Source organism: Scyliorhinus canicula, chromosome 1, assembly GCF_902713615.1.
Source record: "Scyliorhinus canicula chromosome 1, sScyCan1.1, whole genome shotgun sequence".
NCBI classification, from domain to species: Eukaryota; Metazoa; Chordata; class Chondrichthyes; order Carcharhiniformes; family Scyliorhinidae; genus Scyliorhinus; species Scyliorhinus canicula.
In genome coordinates, this window is record NC_052146.1 from 43,725,450 (window position 1) to 43,742,463 (window position 17,014).

The 17,014-nt window shown below is 43.2% G+C and overlaps 2 protein-coding genes across 2 annotated transcripts in view; one reads left to right on the top strand and one right to left on the bottom strand.

Annotated features, from left to right (window-relative positions):
- Positions 1-14,761, top strand: part of kntc1 (kinetochore associated 1) — a 223,963-nt gene extending 209,202 nt beyond the window's left edge. Inside the window, exons 63-64 of the mRNA XM_038790065.1 lie at positions 12,863-12,953; positions 13,627-14,761. Of these exons, the coding sequence (XP_038645993.1) occupies positions 12,863-12,953; positions 13,627-13,650 (115 nt within the window). The 3' untranslated portion in view covers positions 13,651-14,761. The remainder of the gene's footprint in view (positions 1-12,862; positions 12,954-13,626) is intronic.
- A 594-nt stretch (positions 14,762-15,355) lies between these two features.
- LOC119950560 (hydroxycarboxylic acid receptor 2-like) lies at positions 15,356-16,312 on the bottom strand. Its single transcript, XM_038791181.1, has one exon. The coding sequence runs from the start codon at positions 16,310-16,312 to the stop codon at positions 15,356-15,358; it is 957 nt and encodes a 318-aa protein (XP_038647109.1).
- Between the last annotated feature and the right edge of the window lie 702 nt (positions 16,313-17,014).

Sequence of the window (17,014 nt, forward strand, 5' to 3'; positions counted from 1 at the left end):
TCCGATATGGTGCTAAAAAAAGGAAGCCCAGAAGCTGGCAAGTTTGGGACAGGACCAAAACATGTGTGGTCAGCATCTGAAAAACCCCCCACTCAACCTCGCCTTTGACAAGTGTGCCCAGTGCAACACCTTGAACTGAATTAGCTCAACTGGGCTTTTGAGGGCTTGGAGTTGACCCTCTAAAGGGCCCCCCTCCAAACCTCGCTAGTATTAAGGGCCTAGCTGACTTTCCCATTTTACCCAGGCTCCTCTTAACGGGGAAGAATCAGATGAAAGAATTTGGCCATATAAGACTGAGATAGACCCCTTGCCCGGCCGAGCCAAGGATAACATACTCGTCAGCAAGGAGGAAGGTGGAGCTAGAGGAAAGGAAGGAAAAGCTAGACAAGAGAAATTGTGCACATTGAAAATAATGAAAAAGGCTAGAGTTGGAATGCTGAAATTTGTCCGCCAACTCTCTAAAACTAGCAAACCTCCTCCCCCCAATCAGGTAACTAAAATGTGATTTAAATGTTGGGTCTAATCCAGAGGGTAAGACAAGGTTATTGTTAGGGGCCAGTGGAGACTGGGAAAGGAGCTTAAAATGCTGACTACACTGTTTCCAGATCCTAAGAGTGGCGACACCACTGGGTTCAAGAAACATCTAGCGGAGGAAAAGTGCAATGGTGCAGTATCTATGGCAAGAAGAGTGGAGGTAGTGCAAGAGCGGGCCTCCATTTGGCTCCAGATTGAACCAGGATCACTGATCCACAGGAAGATTTTTTGAATATAAGCAACCCAGTAATAAAACAATAAGTTTGGGAGGGCCAATTTCCCTGTCCATCTATCTTTGGAGAAGAATGCTGTGGATTATTTTAAAATAATAATAATCTTTATTATATAAGTAGGCTTACATTAACAGTGCAATGAGGTTACTATGAAAATCCCCTAGTCGCCACACTCTGTCGCCTGTTTGGGTACCTGTAGGGAAAATTCAGAATGTCCAATCCACCTAACAAGCACGTCTTTCAGGACTTGTGGGAGGAACCGGACACCCGGAGGAAACCCACGCAGACACGGGGAGAACGTGCAGACAGTGACCCAAGCCAGGAATTGAACCCGGATCCTGGAGCTGAATGTGCTAACCACATTCTAGGATCCTTACCCATCCAAATAAATGCAGGTATCAATTTATTATCCTTAATTTTTTTTAAAAAAGGATTTGGGAGAAAAATGGGAAGACATTGCAAGAAAAATAAAAAAACCTAGGGAGTGCATTAATTTTCATTATTTGAATCCTACCCACTAAAGATAAAGGAAGGTTGTTCCATCTCTGTAGCTCCATTTTAACATTATTGATCAGGCTTGAGTAATTCAATTTGTGAAATGATGCCCACTCGTGGACCAACCTGGTGCCCAAGTAATGCAAAGATGTTTGAGAGAGACATAAAGGTAAAGTGCCTAAGTGGGGTTGACCAGAAAACATCCACTCTTGCTGAGGTTTAATTTATTGCTAGAGAAGGATCTGAAGGCATCAAGTGTTTTCATTATGTCGTCAATGGAGGGAGTTGGGTCTGTAATATGTAAAAGTAGATCATCTCCATAAAGAGATACCCGATGTTCCATCCATACACGCATAATCAGGCATGACCGATTTGTCGGGCGGAGCGGGGGGGGCTTCGATTTATACAGGTCACTGTAATAGGACTTAAAAGTCGTATTGACCTGGAGAGGGGCAGAAATGAGTCTACCGCCCATATTAAGTATCTGGGGGGATCTCACGCCTGGCGCTTGAGTTGGTGAGCCTGAAGACAACTGGACTTCTCCCGTACTTGTAAAAAACCCCCTTGAGTGCTGCAAATGACATATAGTTTTATTAGTGGACAGTAGTTCAAACTGTCTGCAGCTTTTTCTGCTTCCAAATAGCTATAGTGTCGGATCAAACAGGTATTGGTGATCCCCCTCTAAAATGGAGTCTACCAGCTTTTGCAGCTCCAAAGTCTTCACCTTCAGCACATATATGCTCTATAGGTTGGTTTCGCACACGGCTAAATCACTGGCTTTGAAAGCAGACCAAGGCAGGCCAGCAGCACGGTTCAATTCCCGTACCAGCCTCCCCGAGCAGGAGCCGGAATGTGGCGACTAGGGGCTTTTCACAGTAACTTCATTTGAAGCCTACTTGTGACAATAAGCGATTTTCATTGAATTTCATAAAAGATAATTTTCCTCCCTCATGACAATCTAAAGAGCCTCCCACGACATGGAGGGGAAGATTGAGTCGGACCTATTTAATTTGATGTATTCGCCAATTGAGGTGGGCAGGCAGTCCCAAAACAGACGAACCCCAGCAACAGATCAACAAAATGTGTGGCAATGACAGAAATTACAATTGCTAGGGCGGCACAGTGGTTAGCACTGCGGCCTCACGACGCCGAGGTCCCAGATTCGATCCTGGCTCTGGGTCACTGTCTGTGTGGAGTTTGCACATTCTCCCCGTGTTTGCATGGGTTTCGCCCCCACACCTCAAAAGATGTACAGGGTAGCTGGATTGGCCACGCTAAATTGCCCCTTAATTGGAAAACAATGAAGTGGGTACTCTGTATCTGAACCATTAAAGACAAAGCCCTGGCCATCCCTGATGGGACAAGAGATTTGGTTTAGATCGATCCAATTTAGGGTCCAAAACACAGTTCAGGTCACCCCCCTAAAATAAGTTGGTGCGAGTCGAGATGGTGAGGGAAGCCAAAAGAGAGATAATGAAATTCCTATCATCGACCAGAACTAGTGGCGTGTTCGACCAACGGGCTGTAAACAATGACATATCAACCATTGGGGTCAGCTATAATCTGAGAAGAGAACTGGTCTCTTGTTAATAAAAAGCTCCCTGTCCCCTGGCCCTGCTATTGAAACTGGAATTAAAAACCTGCCTAACCCAGCCCTTGTGTAACCTGGTCTGATCTTTGATATGCAAATAGGTCTCCTGTATTAGAGGACAGCATCAGAGTTTAGGTTCTTTAGATGAACGAATACTCTCGACCGTTTTACAAAGCCATTCAAAGCCCTAACGCTCCAGGTAACAAGACGGATTGGAGGTCCCCCAGCACTCTTCAAACTGGAGTCAGCCATTCCCAAAGAGCGGTGTTAAAGGATACACTAACGTAGCGCAAAAAGATCCATGGTGGCCACAGAGTAAAGTCAAATGACTCGACAAAGTGAGACCAGCAGATACCGTCCAACCCCCTCCATTCCCACCCTAATTACACCATTACAGTTGCGTATACGCAATTGAGTATAACCGCACCCAAAAGCACATGAAACATGGCAAACAACTTACCCTGAAGCCGACAATCAACAAAACACAAATTCTAAGCTCATGTTAAAAACTATTGTTATGAGCTGTAGAAAACCTTCTAATACCACTCCTGTTAACTAACACTCCTTTTTCGGGGTGACATGGTTAACACTGCTGCCTCACAGTGCCGAAAACTCAGGTTCGATCCTGGCCTTGAGTCACTAACCGTGTGGAGTTTATCAAGCTCGTTCGCCAAAATGTTTGGTGAGAGCTTTGGCTGTTAGTGGAATAGTTGGAAAGACACTGACTCAGCCATCTTAGAATCATAGAATTTACAGTGTAGACGAAGGTCATTTGGCCCATCGAGTCTGCACCGGCCCTCGGAAATTAATATAATAAATAACCAGCAGAACTCTCTCCAATATAACTAACGGCTCTCTCAAATATAAACAACGAATCTGTGAAGAAACCAAATACAAAGTGCCTGTACACTAAGCCATAAAGCATACTAAACAGTGCACAACTTGTGGTTTCGGATAAAAGAGCCCACATCTCCTGATGAGTCAAAAAAGTGATCCTTTTCTTGGAACATTACTCAAAGGTGAGCTGGATAAATCATTCCGAACTTGACTCCAATCTTGTACAGGATCTTGACTCTACTCTTGGTCAGGCTGGATTTCGCTCATGTCTTGGTACAGCCTAATGAGATCCTGATGCTCCCTTGCCCATCGAAGAACCAGCTCTTTTTTCTGAAACCATGAAATCTTGCAATCACCGCACACAGAGGAACTCCACAGCAAGGCTTGGTTCGGAGTGAGCAACGGGCCAAGTCTATTCTGGATGGGATGGAAAAAACACCCTCGCCCCCTATCTTGTTGAATATGCCTGAGAAATATTCGGCAGGGATGCAGCCCACAATCCCCTCCAGTAATCCCACAATACGCACATTCTGTCACCTGGATCTGTTCTGCAGATCATTCAGCTTGGGTGTTAACGTTTTGTTAAAGCTGAAGACCCATGGCGCCAGGAAAAAAGGGTAAAAGTCCAGTTTTTCAGCGGGAGCCATTTTGTGCGTGTCTTCCCCTTGCATCACGCCACCGGACATTCTACTTCCTGATCTTCTAAATTCAGATCCATTCTTACTACAGCTCTCATGCCCTCTTTTACTGTCAGGGCTACTCCCCCGTTTCTATTTCTGTCTTTTTGAAATGTTGTGTACCCTGCAGTATTTATTCCCCAAATTTGGTCATTTTGTAACCATATCTCTGTGCTGTTGATTAAATCTAAACTATTGATGATAATTGTGCTGCTTGTTCATCCTTCTTATGAACATTCAGTCCAGGCCGGCTTTTATAAGGCGAATTTACAAGCCCCAGCTGAGCGAGCCTCTGCCCACAAACGGGGGAGCTCGTATTGCAGGTGTCCCACGGGGAGACCAATTGAGGTGTCACATGAGGGTCATTACAGTGAGGTTGAGTCAGTACCCTACTTCAACTTGATTGCTCCAATATGCTTTCAGAATGCCATAAATGGTAAAAATAAAATGTTTGAATGAAGGACATGAATTATATTAGTTTAGCCTTTGGTATAATCAAAATGGCTGCTTAACCAGGTGTATAAGTGTAATTCGATTGTCAAATGATTTTTTTTTCCATTAATATGTGTTTTCAAGTTTTTTGTACCTGAATGCTCAGAGCAATCAAAATAAAATAGATGAATTAGTTGCGCAGATTAGTTGGGATTATGGCGACCTGGATCCAAGGTGACCAAGGGTGGGAACTAAACATTGAAGTCTATTTCGTTTTTAGGAAAGACAGACCGAAAGGAAAAGGTGGTGGAGTTGCATTGTTGATTAAAGAAAATATTGATACCATATTTAGGAAAGATATTAGCAATGTGGAATCTGTCTGGGTCGAGTTAAGAAACACCATGGGGCAAAAACATTCGTAGGGATGGTATACAGACCACCAAATCTCAGTTGGGAATAGCATTAAACAGGAAATAAGATGTGTGTGATAAAGGATCATCTGTGATTATGGGTTACTTTAATATAGATTGGGTTAGTCAAATTAATCACAGTACAATAGAGGAGGAATTTCAGGAATGTACACAGGATGGTTTTCTGGACCAATATGTTGAAGAACCAACAAGGTTCTTGATCCAGCAGAGGGCAGCAGAGCAGAGCTACTGATCAGCTGTTCTGGGGAAATTTGCATACGTGCAGTGCGGTCAGCCTAAGTTGAAGGTGAATCTGCGAAGGGGACCCGAGGAGTTTGAGTGAAGGCAATCATCCAGCAGAGGGCAGCAGAGCAGAGCTACTGATCAGCTGTTCTGGGGAAATTTGCATACGTGCAGTGCGGTCAGCCTAAGTTGAAGGTGAATCTGCGAAGGGGACCCGAGGAGTTTGAGTGAAGGCAATCATCCAGCAGAGGGCAGCAGAGCAGAGCTACTGATCAGCTGTTCTGGGGAAATTTGCATACGTGCAGTGCGGTCAGCCTAAGTTGAAGGTGGTTTGTGGAGAGGCTGTTGGCAAGTGACAGTTAAACCCGAAACACTTCGTGAGTGTTTCCCACCCTACCTCCTCCTCTAACCAACCCCCCCACCCCACGGTGGTTGGGAAGCGGGAGCAGGGGCCTGTCGTGAAGGTGAGTGAGTGCCCTTAAATTTGCTTACCTTTGAGCGGGAGCAGGGTTTGAGGTAATATCAGGTAAGCTCTTCCTTTCTTTTTCTTTTTCTTGTTATTTTTTAAATCTAGAGGTGATGTCAGGGAAGGCAGTACAATGCTCCTCCTGCAGAATGTTTGAGGTGAGGGACGCCGTCAGTGTCCCTGCTGATTTCATCTGTGGGAAGTGCACCCAACTCCAGCTCCTCAAAAACCGTGTTAGGGACCTGGAGCTTGAGCTGGATGAACTTCGGATCATTCGGGAGGCAGAGGGGGTCATAGATAGGAGCTTCAGGGAAATAGTTACACCAAAGACTGGAGATAGATGGGTAACTGTAAGAGGGACTGGGAAGAAGCAGTCAGTGCAGGGACCCCCTGCGGTCGTTCCCCTGAGTAACAAGTATACCGTTTTGGATACTTGTGGGGGGGACGACTTACCAGGGGTAAGCCATGGGGTACAGGCCTCTGGCACGGAGTCTGTCCCTGTTGCTCAGAAGGGAAGGGGGGAAAGGAGTAGAACATTAGTAATTGGGGACTCAATAGTCAGGGGCACAGATAGGAGATTTTGTGGGAGCGAGAGAGACTCACGTTTGGTATGTTGCCTCCCAGGTGCAAGGGTACGTGATGTCTCGGATCGTGTTTTCCGGGTCCTTAAGGGGGAGGGGGAGCAGCCCCAAGTCGTAGTCCACATTGGCACTAACGACATAGGTAGGAAAGGGGACAAGGATGTCAGGCAGGCCTTTAGGGAGCTAGGATGGAAGCTCAGAGCGAGAACAAACAGAGTTGTTATCTCTGGGTTGTTGCCCGTGCCACGTGATAGTGAGATGAGGAATAGGGAGAGAGAGCAATTAAACACGTGGCTACAGGGATGGTGCAGGCGGGAGGGATTCAGATTTCTGGATAACTGGGGCTCTTTCTGGGGAAGGTGGGACCTCTATAGACAGGATGGTCTACATCTGAACCTGAGGGGCACCAATATCCTGGGGGGGAGATTTGTTAGTGCTCTTTGGGGGGGTTTAAACTAATTCAGCAGGGGCATGGGAACCTGGATTGTAGTTTTAGGGTACGGGAGATTGAGAGTATAGAGGTCAGGAGCACAGATTTGACTTCGCAGGAGGGTGCCAGTGTTCAGGTAGGTGGTTTGAAGTGTGTCTACTTCAATGCCAGGAGTATACGAAATAAGGTAGGGGAACTGGCAGCATGGGTTGGTACCTGGGACTTCGATGTTGTGGCCATTTCAGAGACATGGATAGAGCAGGGACAGGAATGGTTGTTGCAGGTTCCGGGGTTTAGGTGTTTTAGTAAGTTCAGAGAAGAGGGCAAAAGAGGGGGAGGTGTGGCGCTGCTAGTCAAGGACAGTATTACGGTGGCGGAAAGGATGCTAGATGGGGACTCTTCTTCTGAGGTAGTATGGGCTGAGGTTAGAAACAGGAAAGGAGAGGTCACCCTGTTGGGAGTTTTCTATAGGCCACCTAATAGTTCTAGGGATGTAGAGGAAAGGATGGCGAAGATGATTCTGGAAAAGAGCGAAAGTAACAGGGTAGTTGTTATGGGAGACTTTAACTTTCCAAATATTGACTGGAAAAGATATAGTTCGAGTACATTAGATGGGTCATTCTTTGTACAATGTGTGCAGGAGGGTTTCCTGACACAATATGTTGACAGGCCAACAAGAGGCGAGGCCACATTGGATTTGGTTTTGGGTAATGAACCAGGCCAGGTGTTAGATCTGGAGGTAGGTGAGCACTTTGGAAACAGTGACCACAATTCGGTGACCTTTACGTTAGTGATGGAAAGGGATAAGTATACCCCGCAGGGCAAGAGTTATAGCTGGGGGAAGGGCAATTATGATGCCATTAGACATGACTTAGGATGTGTTGGTTGGAGAAGTAGGCTGCAAGGGTTGGGCACACTGGATATGTGGAGCTTGTTCAAGGAACAGCTATTGCATGTTCTTGATAAGTACGTACCAGTCAGGCAGGGAGGAAGGGGTCGAGCAAGGGAACCGTGGTTTACCAAAGAAGTGGAATCTCTTGTTAAGAGGAAGAAGGAGGCCTATGTGAAGATGAGGTGTGAAGTTTCAGTTGGGGCGCTTGATATTTACAAGGAAGCGAGGAAGGATCTAAAGAGAGAGCTGAGACGAGCAAGGAGGGGACATGAGAAGTCTTTGGCAGGTAGGATCAAGGAAAACCCAAAAGCTTTCTATAGGTATGTCAGGAATAAAAGAATGACTAGGGTAAGAGTAGGGCCAGTCAAGGACAGTGGTGGGAAGTTGTGTGTGGAGGCTGAGGAGATAAGCGAGATACTAAATGAATACTTTTCGTCAGTATTCACTCAAGAAAAAGATAATATTGTGGAGGAGAATGCTGAGACCCAGGCTATTAGAATAGATGGCATTGAGGTGCGTAGGGAAGAAGTGTTGGCAATTCTGGACAAGGTGAAAATAGATAAGTCCCCGGGGCCGGATGGGATTTATCCTAGGATTCTCTGGGAAGCCAGGGAAGAGATTGCTGAGCCTTTGGCTTTGATTTTTAGGTCATCATTGGCTACAGGAATAGTGCCAGAGGACTGGAGGATAGCAAATGTGGTCCCTTTGTTCAAGAAGGGGAGTAGAGATAACCCCGGTAACTATAGGCCGGTGAGCCTAACGTCTGTGGTGGGTAAAGTCTTGGAGAGGATTATAAAAGATACGATTTATAATCATCTAGATAGGAATAATATGATTAGGGACAGTCAGCATGGTTTTGTGAAGGGTAGGTCATGCCTCACAAACCTTATCGAGTTCTTTGAGAAGGTGACTGAACAGGTAGACGAGGGTAGAGCAGTTGATGTGGTGTATATGGATTTCAGTAAAGCGTTTGATAAGGTTCCCCATGGTCGTCTATTGCAGAAAATACGGAGGCTGGGGATTGAGGGTGATTTAGAGATGTGGATCAGAAATTGGCTAGTTGAAAGAAGACAGAGAGTGGTAGTTGATGGGAAATGTTCAGAATGGAGTTCAGTTACGAGTGGCGTACCACAAGGATCTGTTCTGGGGCCGTTGCTGTTTGTCATTTTTATAAATGACCTAGAGGAGGGCGCAGAAGGATGGGTGAGTAAATTTGCAGACGACACTAAAGTCGGTGGAGTTGTAGACAGTGCGGAAGGATGTTGCAGGTTACAGAGGGACATAGATAAGCTGCAGAGCTGGGCTGAGAGGTGGCAAATGGAGTTTAATGTGGAGAAGTGTGAGGTGATTCACTTTGGAAAGAATAACAGAAATGCGGAATATTTGGCTAATGGTAAAATTCTTGGTAGTGTGGATGAGCAGAGGGATCTCGGTGTCCATGTACATAGATCCCTGAAAGTTGCCACCCAGGTTGATAGGGTTGTGAAGAAGGCCTATGGTGTGTTGGCCTTTATTGGTAGAGGGATTGAGTTCCGGAGCCATGAGGTCATGTTGCAGTTGTACAAAACTCTAGTACGGCCGCATTTGGAGTATTGCGTACAGTTCTGGTCGCCTCATTATAGGAAGGACGTGGAAGCTTTCGAACGGGTGCAGAGGAGATTTACCAGGATGTTGCCTGGTATGGAGGGAAAATCTTATGAGGAAAGGCTGATGGACTTGAGGTTGTTTTCGTTAGAGAGAAGAAGGTTAAGAGGTGACTTAATAGAGGCATACAAAATGATCAGAGGGTTAGATAGGGTGGACAGCGAGAGCCTTCTCCCGCGGATGGAGGTGGCTAGCACGAGGGGACATAGCCTTAAATTGAGGGGTAATAGATATAGGACAGAGGTCAGAGGTGGGTTTTTTACGCAAAGAGTGGTGAGGCCGTGGAATGCCCTACCTGCAACAGTAGTGAACATGCCAACATTGAGGGCATTTAAAAATGTATTGGATAAGCATATGGATGATAAGGGCATAGTGTAGGTTAGATGGCCTTTAGATTTTTTCCATGTCGGTGCAACATCGAGGGCCGAAGGGCCTGTACTGCGCTGTATCGTTCTATGTTCTATGTTCTAAGGGAACAGGCCATCTTGGACTGGGTGTTGCGCAGTGAGAAAAGATTAGCTGGCAATCTAGTTGAGAGAACCTTTGAGGGAGGAAGAGAGACCATAATATGATAGAATTCTTTATCAAGGTGGACAGTTGGGCAGCATGGTGGTGCAGTGGTTAGCACTGCTGCCTCAAGGCGTCAAGGTCCCAGGGTCACTGTCCGTGTTGAGTTTGCACATTCTCCCTGTATTTGCGTGTGTTTCACCCCCACAACCCAAAGATGTGCACGGTAGGTGGATTGGCCACGCCTATTTCGCCCTTAATTGGAAAAAATGAATTGGGTACTCTAAATTTATGAAAAGAAATATTAAGGTGGACAGTGAGGTAGTTGATTCTGAGACCACGGCCCTGAATCTCAATGAAGGTAACTATGACGGTATGATGTGGGTGGCATGGTGGCACATTGGTTAGCACTGTTGCCTATGGCGCTGAGGACCCAGGTTCGGTCCCAGCCCCAGGTCACTGTCTCTGTGGAGTTTGCACATTTTCATTGTGTCTGCATGGGTTTCACCTCCACAGCCCATAGATGTACAGGTTAGGTGGATTAGCCACAGTAAATTGCCCCTTAATTGAAAAAGAAAATATTTAAATAATTGGATACTCGCTGCCGGAGGAGGTGGTGGAAGTTGGGACGATTGTGACATTTAAGGGGCATCTTGACAAATACATGAAGTGGATGGGAATAGAGGGATACGGACCCAGGAAGTGTAGAAGATTGTAGTTTAGTCGGGCAGCATGGTCGGCATGGGCTTGGAGGGCCGAAGGGCCTGTTCCTGTGCTGTACATTTCTTTGTTCTTTGTTGATGGTATGAGGCATGAGTTGGCTATGATGGACTGGGAAACTTATTGAAAGGAAGGACGTTGGACAGGCAAAGGCAGGCATTCCAGGAACGAATAGGTGAACTCCAAAAATTGTTTGTTCCTATTTGGCGGAAAAATAGAAAGGGAACATTGGCCAAACTATGGCTTCCAAGGGAAATTAAAGATCATATTCTATTCAAAGATGAGGCATTAAAAATTAGCAAGAAAAAGCAATAGACCTGAGGTTTGAGAACAGTTTAAAACTGAGCAAAGGCAGAGCAGGGGATTGATTAAGAAGGGGAAAATACAATATGAACGTAAGCTAGTGGAGAATATAAAAACTGACTGTAAAGGTTTCTATAGGTATGTAAAGAGAAAAAGATTGATAACATATGTAGGGCCCTTACAGTCAGAAATGGGGAAATTCATAATGGAACAAAGAAATGGGCGAGGAACTAAATTTGTAGTTTACATTTGTCTTCACAAAGGAAGCCATGAATAATGAACTGGAAGTTTCGAAAAACGCATGTTTTAGTGAGAAGCTGAAGGAAATCAGTATTATAGAGAAATGGTTTGAGGGGAATTAATGGGATTAAAGGTGGATAATTCTCCAGGGCCTGATCATTTTCATCCCAGAGTAATTAAGGAAGTAGCCATGAAAATAGTAGATCCATTGGCGGTCATTTTCCAAAATTCTTTTGATTCTGAAATGGTTCCTACAGATTGGAGGGTGGCTAATATAGCCCTGCTATTCAAAAAGGGAGGTAGAGGGAAATCAGGGAGCCTAACGTCAGTAGTAGGGAAGTTGCTAGAGTCCATTGTCAAGAATTTCATAGCACAGTATTTGGAAAGCAGTGGTATAATCAGACAAAGTTAGCATGGATTTACAAAGGGAAATCCGGCTTGACAAATCTATTGGAATTCTTTGGAGATGTAACTTGTAGAATTAACCAGGGATACCCATGGGGATGTAGTTTACAAAAGTATTTTGATACGGTCTCATAACAGATTACTATATAAAATTTAAGTAAACGGGACTTTCTTGAGATGGATAGAAAGCTGGTTAGCAGACAGGAAGCAGAGTTGGAATAAATGGGTCTTTTTCCAATTGGCAGGCAGTGACTAGTGGGGTACCGCAGGGATCTGTTCTAGGACTCCCAACTGTTCACATTAATAATTTGAACGAGGGAACTAAATTTATTATCTCCAAATTTGCAGATGATGTCAAGTTGGTTGGGAGGAGTTGCTTCACTGTGATTTGGACAGGCTGAGCGAGTTGGCATATGCATGGAAGATGTACTACAATGTTAATGAATGTGAGGTTATCCACTTCGGTAGCAAAAAATAGAAAGGCAAATAATTATTTGAATGAGTGTAAATTGAATGAGGTGGACACCCAGCGAGACTTTGAAAGTAAACGTGCAGGTACAGCAAGCAGTAAAGAAGGCAAATGGTATGTTGGTTTTCATAGCAAGAGGATTGGAGTATAAGGATGTGTTTTACTGCAATTGTATAGGGCATTGGTGAGGCCACACCTGCAATACTCTGCAGTTTTGGTGTTCATCTCTGAGGAAGGTTGTTCTTGCTATGGAGGCAGTGCAGCAAAGGTTTACCAGGCTGATTCCTGGGATGGCGGGACTGTCAGACGAGAAGAGACTAAGTCTGTTAGTATTTTATTCATTGGAGTTTGGAAGAGTGAGAGGGCATTTCATAGAAATTTATAAAATTCTCACAGGATTACATCGGGCAGATGGTGTGGGGTGAGGTCCAGAAGACGATAAGGGGTAAACCTTTTAGAACTGAGATGAGGGAAAATGTCTCCATCCAGAGAGGGGTGACTATGTGGAATTCACTACCACAAAAGGTAATTGAAGCAAAAATGTGTAATTTCACGAAGTAATTAACTCTTGGGGCTAAAGGAATCAAGGGATATGGAGGTAAGGCGGGATCGGGTTATTGAACTTGATCAGCCATGATCATAATGAATGGCGGAGCAGGCTCAGAGGGCCGTATGGCCACCTGTTTGTATTTTCTATGTTTGTTTCTGTGTAATATCTCAGTACCTGTAAATAGTTCAGTTTTACTCCTGCAGCCTAGATGATGCAATCTCTGTGGTAACTGAATATCTAACGCATGAAGGAAGACCCATCAAATCAAACAGTTCTCCTGCTGAAATTTTAACGGTAAAATATATTTCTGACGTAAATTTTCTTTTACAAAATATTGTTATGCACTACTTTCAGAAAAAATTATCCTTGTTTTGTGCAGCGCTGATGTAAGATGGTATTTGGTTAAATGAAGAGATGAAATGGGTACCAGGAAGTACCTAGTCGGGATAATATTTGCAATACAAAATTATTTTTTTAGTAAATGAAAAGACATTGTGACATTAAGCATTTCAAAGTAGAGTGATACGCTGCCCTATTACAGAACAGAATAATGGGAAGTGGTTTTTGGTCTCGAGTTCTTTGAGACTTTTGATTTTGCTTGTTATAATGATGAGAAACCACATTGATACCACACACTGGTTTGCAGGTAGTGAAGATTTGGGGGGGAGGGAGCTTCCTCGTTTTACTATCCTATTTAAAGTTGCGACCCAGCTCCTTGAGTTGGTTGTCCGCCCACCTGACTTGGGTTAAAGACAGATCTGGTTTGGGTCGGGAAACACATTTCTGAAACTTTAACTCCCCAATTCACCCAAACCTGTCTTTTTATTCAGTTAAAATTTAGTCCAAATTAATCAAGCAACTATCACCTATGCATCTGAAAATCTCTACAAAGCGGCTACCCTTTTTTTTTTTAAACACCTAAACATGTTTCATAACTTGTTGATTTTTGTTCTTTTATTTCCTTCAGGAGTTTCTTCATGAGCGGAAGTAGAATAACCAGAGAAATCAACACTGTACTTTAAGAGAAAATAGGTTTTTTGTCTTCCTGTGGAAAGATTTGTCTTCCTGTGGAACGATACCTTTACTGAAAGTTGCATTAGCAATTTGCCACTTTGTATGTAATTATTAATATACGTTCTAATACTGAATATATATTAATCACTTTATTTTAGTCATCTCGCCTCGCAATGGAAGAAAATTGAAATGTATTCATATGGGATTATCAACAACAGCTATCAGGTGTGACATCCCCTGATAGCCAGTGATAAATACACTGACATGGGGCTGGTTCTTATCAAATGAATCTGAATTATGTCATTGTTCTGTACTTAGCTTAATATTCCTAGCTGGGTGCTGGTGTTGATAACGCTGTTGGCCTCTAATTCTAAGTAGGAGGAAATCAACCGGGTTCCTAATTCTGGTTGCTATCAACTGAGCAAGTCCTCTTGAAGATTAGACTGGACAATGTTTAAGGCAGATACAGGCTTGGCTGATGCTCCCTGTAATCACAAAGGCACCATTCACTGTCATCAGTAGTCACCTGGACAATGTACCAAATGACTGCTGGCAAGTGTGGAACACCTCAAAAATTGGCATCTTGAGAGGTTAATCTGCAGTGTGGCTGTTTGACATTGGAATTTGCCAGCCATGTGCAGAGTTTGCAAAGTGCATTATCTAGTATGTGAAAAATAACTTGCATTGCATTTGGAATATTTTAATTGATGTCTGCAGATTATCCAGATCACAATTGTTCAGCTAGTACTAATGATATAAAATGGAAAAATCATATATAAATCTTCTATTCATAATTTTAATTGCTTAAATTAATTGAGCACTCAAATTATTTACAATTTCTGAAACAGTTTGAGACCAGTAAAATGGGAAAGATGCACATATTTTCTTTTTGATAAAGAAAAAAAATACTGTAAATTTACTCTGTATTGTTTCACAATAAATGTTTAATGCACTCAAATTAAAACAAGTTACAATGTTAAAATCTACTTTTACTGTGCCAGTTTTGCATTTTGAAGTTATTGTAATTTGCAGTGGCAACTGTACAGAAACAATTTGCATATTAAATGATAAAATATAACCAAGCAAAAGGATTTTGTTTCTGACAGTTAAGTTCAGTTGATGGTAGTAAATGGAATTATCCATTTTGTTTGTACAATTTATGTTGAAAACCAAATTGCATACTTTTACAGAAACATGCGATATTACAAATTCCACACATTTGTACATACTGATAATATGGACCTTACTTGATCCAACCAAGGCAGGAGCCAGGTAATGGGTCACACGTGGTGGAGCAATGCACTAGCAAAAAAATATGCTGAAACCTCTCTGATCACCTTTTGTCCTTGAGACAGCCAAAAATAGGCAACGGCCTGGAGGGTAGAAGATGATGTGTACTATTGGGAACATGACCCCCACATTGATGCAGTTCAAGTTCCAGCTGCAGCTCATACATAATTTGCTCCAATTATGCATGTTCCACAGGTCCTTGGTCTATATTTCCTGAATAGACATGGTGGGTATATTCCATAATGCCGCCTTTGTGGTAAGCGCAAGAGATGCTGACTGGTCTGCGTTATTTTTTAAAGCCACACAGCGGAGTTTAAATGCAGGTCTGTTATCCATGCTAAATAGCTTGAAGCTGTTGGTGACTTGTTTATAATGTTCTTTCTATAAACTTGTTAACTGTTGGTGTCAGAAGTGCAAGATGAGTTTCCAGTCCTTTTCATTTCCATCTTGCGTGAACTCTTTCGATGTAAAGCGTTTTTAAACTTTGAACTTGAAAAGTAATAGACAATTGGATCGAGCATACTGTTAACGTATGTGAGACAAAGCGTAATATAAAACCCCTCTAGAGCAGCCGTGTATGTTTCACTATTTTCAAACTTGTTTGATTGTGCTACGAGCACAACTAACCTTCCAATGTTGCTGGGCAGGAAACAGAGAATGAACACGATTACAACAATTACCACGATACGTATAGCCTTTTTATATTTCCTTCTAGTTTCACTTTTCTTGTGCTGAAGTTTTGAAATGATCGAGAATGTACAAAAGAGGATGATACAAAGTGGTGCTACAAACTCAACAACAAAAAATACATCATGCCAAGTTGCAGCAACATTGAAAGAATCATACAAGTTGAAACTCTCACAGTATGTAAGGTTCTTCTGCTCAAATACATGTTTTTCAAAAAGAAGATATGAAGTCATTAATATCATCAGGATCCATGTAAAAATTGCTCCCAATGTAGCATATTTTTGTGATATAGAATTGAGTTTATGGTGAGGATGGACAACTTTGAAATAGCGATCTATTGCCACAAGTGTGAGAAAAGCAATACTACCTGCACGATTCAAAGACACCATAAATAACATAATTCGACAAGCAATATCTCCAAAGATCCAGTCCTTTTGGTTGACGTAATAGGCCAGTCGAAATGGCAAGCAACACATTAAGAGGAAATCTGCTATCGTCAGATTAAACAAATAAATAGTACTTTGTTTCCAAGGTTTCATCCGAAAGCAAAAGATCCACAAAGCAATTGCATTACCAATTGACCCTAGAATGAACTCCACCAACAGCAACGGTATTGCAATCTTTATCAGTGTTGTCTCGTCAAATTCAATTGAGCTATTCATTGTTGCACTCTTGTGTTGAGAACAATGCTCGAAATTTTTATGCTATAGTGAAGTAGCTAAAGTAGTTTTATATATAGTTCTGCCTCGCAAGTTCCTTATTGTGTGACGTGTGATGCAAATTTAAAATTTCATAATTGTGCAACGCTGTTAAACTCGGTTCCAGTTAAGAAGCCTTCGGCCGCACTTTTTTTTTTAAGAGACTTCATCACTGTCAGTAACCTTGTTCCTGGTTTTATTTTGAACAAATCTGATTCCAAAATCCTCTACTGGGAGGTGCAATTCAATGGAAAAAAAAATAAATAATGTCTCAATTTGGGTGCGTTTAATGAGGTGTTTTTTGGTGGCTGCAGCGCCGAGAAACACACCAATGGCACTTTGCCATTTGTTTTGGCCTTGGACCTTTTCTTTGCTGAGGCCGCACTCAAGTCATTTCCTGCTGATGAGCCAATTGGGCACCATGACATTGGTACCCTTTCACTTCCCTGACAGTGGCACCCTGATGTCGCTAATGGCCTGGGAAACCCCTCCAAATGCCAATGCAGTTGGTCAATGTTCCTGGTAACCAGGCACTGCGAAAATCCCAGAGCCTGGGATTTAATCAGATCTGGATTACACCCAATGAGGGTGAGATTCAGATTGTGGTGACTTGAGAGATTTCATTATATCTCGCAAGGTGTTTCTCAGAGTCAGAACGGAGATTTT

Coding starts and splice junctions, on each gene's coding strand:
- LOC119950560 (XM_038791181.1), bottom strand. CDS start 16,312: ATGAATAGCTCAATTGAATTTGACGAGACAACACTGATAAAGATTGCA.